The 5,915-nt window shown below is 48.7% G+C and overlaps 1 protein-coding gene across 1 annotated transcript; it reads right to left on the bottom strand.

Moving 5' to 3' along the window:
- Positions 1 to 1,591: 1,591 nt before the first annotated feature.
- Positions 1,592 to 1,969, bottom strand: tmem223 (transmembrane protein 223). The gene has a single exon (XM_087998674.1). The coding sequence runs from the start codon at positions 1,967 to 1,969 to the stop codon at positions 1,592 to 1,594; it is 378 nt and encodes a 125-aa protein (XP_087854800.1).
- Positions 1,970 to 5,915: the final 3,946 nt, after the last annotated feature.

The following is a 5,915-nucleotide window of genomic DNA, read 5'->3' as shown; positions in this document are numbered from 1 at the left end:
TTGGGAAGGCAAGGACTGATTAGGGATAGTCAGCAAGGCTTTGTGCGTGGGAAATCATGTCTCACTAACTTGATTGAGTTTGTTGACAAAGTAACAGAGAGGATTGATGAGGGCAGACCGGTAGATGTGATGTATATGGACTTCAGTAAGGTGTTTAACAAGGTTCCCCATGGGAGACTGGATAGCAAGGTTAGATCTCACGGAATACAGGGAGAACTAACCATCTTGGATAAAGGACTGACTCGAAGGTAGAAGACAGAGGGTGGTGGTGGAGGGTTGTTTTTCAGACTGGAGGCCTGTGACCAGTGCAGTGCCACAAGGATCGCTGCTGGGTCCACTACTTTTCATTATTTATACACTCCACCCTTCAGGCTCTCTGCTTCTATTCCTGATGAAGGGCTTTTGCCCAAAACGTCGATTTTCCTGCTCCTCGGATGCTGCCTGACCTGCTGTGCTTTTCCAGCACCAGTCTAATCTAGAACCCACTCACTGAAGATGTTACCTAGTACGGTGACGAAATGTCTGAAAACGAACCATCCAGCTCAGTGAGCAAACATACATCCAACACTTTCCAAATATTGCTTGCAATTCTGGTCTCCTTCCTAGCGGAAGGATGTTGTGAAACTTGAAAGGGTTCAGAAAAGATTTACAAGGATGTTGCCAGCGTTGGAGGATTTGAGCTACAGGGAGAGGCTGAACAGGCTGGGGCTGTTTTCCCTGGAGTGTCGGAGGCTGAGGGGTGACCTTATAGAGGTTTATAAAATCATGAGGGGCAAAACTAGAGGGCATAGGTTTAGGGTGAGAGGGGCAAGATATAAAAGGGACTTAAGGGCAACTTTTTTACGCAGTGGGTTTTATGTGTATGGAATGAACTGCCAGAGGAAGTGGTGGAGGCTGGTACAATTACAACATTTAAGAGGCATCCGGATGGGTATATGAATAGGAAGGGTTTGGAGTGATATGAGCCGCGTGCTGGCAAATGAGACGAGATTAGGTTAGGCTATCTGGTCAGCGTGGACGAGTTGGACCAAAGGATCTGTTTCCGTGCTGCACATCTCGATGACTCTATTTAGGTCTAAGATGAGGAGACAGAGGGAGAGAATTTCCTCTGGTGAATTCAGAACATATTAATGATAGAATGCATGGGGGAAACATGGTTAAAACAATGAATAGCAAACCACCGCTCACCAAAGCACTGCTTGTTTTTCCTTCTGTATAATTTTATTCCTGGATAAATCACATTTGCCATTCTTAGCCTGAAACAATGGGGTGTTACACTTCCTGCAGTTGGAGAGCTGCATTAGCACGACAAGAGAGAGACGACTGCTTGTGATCTTTCCTCAAATGCGATAAAGGCACAACCAAAGTCAGAGAGGAAAAAAACCGCACTTAAATGAGGAAGGTGGAGTTCTCTGTAAATGATTCCCTGATCAGCGCTGACCGAGGTCGACAATTCCTCGATTCACCCCCACGTCCGTGCACAACAAAGTATGTAAGTCTTTCAGCTAACGCAGCGGCCCCAGGGATACAGTTGTCGAAAACCTGCAGGAGTGGGTGGCCAGGCCTTGTCAGGTTCTCCCTCAGGGACGGGTCACAGCTTCCTGTAGGCGCCGACGGTGGTGTCAAAGAGCTTAGCGTTGTAGAACTGACCCTGCTTGTCCAGGAGGTAGTAGAAGCGGTGACCCTGGATCCTGAGGGGGACCACAGAGGGCACCTGGCTGCGGTGGGCCATGCATGACACCCGGCGTAGGGGCACCGTGAAGGAGCGGGTGCCTCCGAAAGGCAAGTAGCTGGCGATGGTGACCTGCTGACCGCCTCGATGGAGCACCACGCGGGAGACTGAGCGGCAGGCAAACACGTAGCCAGCGACCAGGATCAGGGAGCCTGGAGGGACAGAGCAGACCGGGAGATAGTTAGCACGTCTCCAACTGGTGGGAAGGCATCTGCCTGGCAATTGTACATCAGCCATTCCTGTTCCCAACAGGGCTAGTAATCCCGAGGTCCCAGCTCACGTTCTTGGGGGTGACGGGGGCGGTATTTGTAGGTTAGGGTGGATTGGCCGTGGGAAATTGTCCCATAGTGCCCAGGGATGTGCAGGTTAGGGAGTATTGGCCGTGGGAAATTGTCCCATAGTGCCCAGGGATGTGCAGGTTAGGGTGGGTTGGCCATGGGAAATTGTCCCATAGTGCCCAGGGATGTGCAGGTTAGGGTGGATTGGCCGTGGGAAATTGTCCCATAGTGCCCAGGGATGTGCAGGTTAGGGTGGATTGGCCGTGGGAAATTGTCCCAAAGTGCCCAGGGATGTGCAGGTTAGGTGTTTTAGTCAGGGGTAAATATAGGGTAGGGGAATGGGTCTGGGTGGGTTACTCTTCAGAGGGTCTGTGTGGACTTGTTGGGATTCTATTCTATTGTGAACACGGGCCTCTCCCCGACATGGAGCGGAATCTGAAGTCGCCATTACATCCGGCATCGGTTCAGAGAGTAGTCAGTGAAAGTGACCTGGAAGCAAATTGTTGATTGTTCTTTAAAATCCATCTGGGTCACTATCGTCCTGTAGGGAAAGCCCTTATCCGGCCTACACGTGACTCCAGACCCACAGCCATGTGAAAACCAGCAAAGGGAGCAGGAGTGGGCCTTCAAATCCTTTCCCCCCCCCCTCCCCACCCCGTTCAGTGAATCACAACCGATGTGGATGGGATCTTATCTCCTTCTTCTCCCTGCCTCTCCTCCCCCACACACCCCCCGCCACCCCCCCACCCCCCCCCCCCCCCCAATAATTCCTGACTCCCTTGCATGACAATGCTGTCAGTTTAAGAGACTGCTTCCTCCTGGTGCTTTTGTCGGGTTGAAGGGAGGGAGGTAGCGAACTGTTCTGCTTGAATAAACGACTCGGGGGAGGGGGGGGGGGGGAGTTTAATGCAGCCTGAATGGGAGTGGCCAGCTCTCCCAGATCAGGATTTCTGGGTTTTGGTGTTCTCAGGAATTAGCCTCTGAAGAGCTGGAAGCTTAGGGCTTATGCCCGAAACGTCGATTCTCCTGCTCCTTGGATGCTGCCTGACCTGCTGCGCTTTTCCAGCAACACATTTTCAGCTTAATGTCTCCTGTCTACAACCCTCTCGGAATCTTCTCTTCATCCTCCTGAATTGAATGTGAGAGAATCTGTGTCTAAATTGTCCTTTGCCAAGGGGTCTGTAAACGGGATGTTACTATATTAAAACAGTTCAGTTGTAATAGTTGCTGCATCTATTATTCAGTTAGGTTTCCGATAGAGTCAGAGAGCCATCCCAGGAACAAGTGACGACTCTTCACTGCGCTCCCTCTCTCCCACAATCAGGTCTGCCCTGAGTTCCGGAGACCCCAAACTGTCACACAGTACTCCAAGTGAAGTCTAACCAAGCTCCGAACCAAGTAAAAGGAACTAGGAGAGAGTGGGGACTGCAGCTGCTGGAGATCCGAGTCGAGAGTGTGGCGCTGGAAAAGCACAGCCGGTCAGGCAGCATCCGAGGAGCAGGAGAATCGATGATGGGCTTATGCCCAAAATGTTGACTCTCCTGCTCCTCGGATGCTGCCTGACCTGCTGTGCTTTTCCAGCGCCACGCTCTCAACTACTATCCAATTGAAGCAAGGAATCAGTGTTCCTGATCTCAAATCCTCCTGCATTAAAGACTGCACTTACAAGTTAGCCGTCTGTGGCAGTGAGCATGAATCTACGATAGTTTGCTGTTTTCCTGGTTCAAGGACATCCAGGATTAAGGATGTTTCAAAATAGTTATGGAAAAGGAATCACCTTCCACAAGAGTTAAAGTTTTCAATTGAAGTAAGGCAAATTTTAATGGTATGAGACAGAACATTCGAAAGGTGATTGGAGTCGACTGTTCCCCGGTAAAGGGTGGTCTGATAAGTGAGAGGCCTTCAAAACTGTGATAGCGAGAGTTCAGAGGCAGTATGTTCCTGTAAGGGAGAAAGGTAAGACTGGTAGGATTAGGAAACAATGGACAGATAAAGGTATTGAGGTTCTAGTCAAGAGTAAAGAAGAATCTCACATTAAATACAACTGGGTTCAAATGAATCTCTTGAACAGTATAAAGAGTTTAGTGGCATTCTTAAGAGGGAGATCAGGAGGGTTAAGAGGGGGGATGTGAGAGCCCTTGGCAGATAAGGTTAAGGATAATCCAAAGACGTGCTACATTAAGCACAGGAGAGCAACAAGAGAGAGTGTAGGACCTCTTAAGGATCAACAAGGTCATTTATGTGTTGAACCGCATGAGATGTGAGATACTAAATTAATATTTCGCACCAGCATTTGCTATGGAGACAGAAATGGAGGCTAGAGAACACAGGGAAGTAAACACGGATGTTCACATTACAGAGCAGAAGTGCTGGAGATCTTAGACTTTGTAATGGTGGATAAGTCTCCAGGACCAGATCTAGGGTATCCCAGGGCATTGTGGGAAGTTAGGGAGGAAATATTTGTACCGTCTGTAACTATGGGTGAGGTGCCAGATGAGTAGAGGTTGGATACAGTGTGGAAACAGACCCTTGGCCCGGCAAGTCCACAATGACCCTCCGAACAGTAACCCACCCAGACCCATTCCCATACACTATTACTCTACATTTACCCCTGTCTAATGCACCTAACCAACACATCCCTGAACACCATGGGGCAATTTATCATGGTCATCCACCCTGGCCAGCACATCTTTGGACTGTGGGAGGAAACCGGAGCACCCGGAGGAAACCCACGCAGACACGGGGAGAATGTGCAAGGTCCACCCAGATAGCTGCCAGAGGGTGGAATTGAACCTGGGTCCTTGGCGCTGTGAGGTAGCAGTGCTAACCACTGAGCCACCAGTGCTGCCCTGGCATAATGCTATGCCTTTATTTCAGAAAGGCTATAAGGAAAAACCTGGGACCAACATACCTGTGAGTCTGACTTCAGTGGTAGGTAGGTAGGTAGGTTGTTGAAGGGGATACTGAAAAATAGGTTTGCTATGCATTTGGAGAGACAAGGAATGGTTAGGGATAGTTTTGTGTGAGGGAAATCATGTCTCACAAACTTGATTGAGTTTTTTGAACAAGTAACCAAGAAGTTAGATGAGGGCAGAGCAAGAGACATCGTTTATTTAGACTTTAATAAAGCCTTTAATTCGGTTCCACATGATAAACTAACGAGTAACGTTAGCTCACATGGGATTCACTTCCCAATTTGACCCAAAATTGGCTTATTGACAGGAGGCAGAGGTTGGTGGTGGAGGGTTGTTTATCGGACTGGAGGCCTGTCACCATAGCGATCGGTGCTGGGGCCACTGTTTGTCATTTACATAAATGACTTAAATGAGAATCTAAAAGGGCACGGTCAGAAAGTGTGACATCAAAATTGGTGGGAGAGTGGACTGAGAGAAAGGTTATCTAAGATCGCAATGAGATTTTGATCAGTTGGGTTAATGGGCTGAGGAGTGGCAGATGGAGTTTAATTTGGATAAACGCGAAGTTTTACATTTTTGGTAAAACAAACAGGGACAGGATTGATACAATTAACAGTCAGGCCCTGGGTGGTGGTGTAGAACAGAGGCACCTAGGGGGTGCAGGTACATAATCCTTTGAAGTTTGCGTCACAGGGGGACGGGGGTTAATGAGGCGTTTAGCACACTGCCTTCATTGCTCAGACTTTTGAGTACAGGGAGTTGGGGATGTCATGTTGGGGTTGTACAGGACATTGGTGTAGCCTTGTCTGGAATACTGTGTCCAGTTCTGGTCTCCCAGTTATAGGAAGGATATTATTAAACTGGAACGGGGTCAGGAGAGATTTACCAGGATGTTGCCAGGTAGCAAAGACCAGATCAAATGTAGAAGTTTATCTGCACCCATGCTACAATAGATGAAAGCTGTACCTTCTAAGCAATCAAGGGACAAAC

The sequence above is a fragment of the Chiloscyllium plagiosum genome, unplaced genomic scaffold, assembly GCF_037043375.1.
Source record: "Chiloscyllium plagiosum isolate Xiang-an unplaced genomic scaffold, Cpla_swu_hap1 HiC_scaffold_21, whole genome shotgun sequence".
Classification (NCBI taxonomy): Eukaryota; Metazoa; Chordata; class Chondrichthyes; order Orectolobiformes; family Hemiscylliidae; genus Chiloscyllium; species Chiloscyllium plagiosum.
The sequence above is the reverse complement of the archived record's forward strand: the minus strand, read 5'-3'. Positions and strand labels throughout refer to the sequence as shown.

Excerpts from the sequence above, each read along its gene's own strand:
- tmem223 (XM_087998674.1), bottom strand. The coding sequence starts at position 1,969 with ATGGCTGATGTACAATTGCCAGGCAGATGCCTTCCCACCAGTTGGAGA.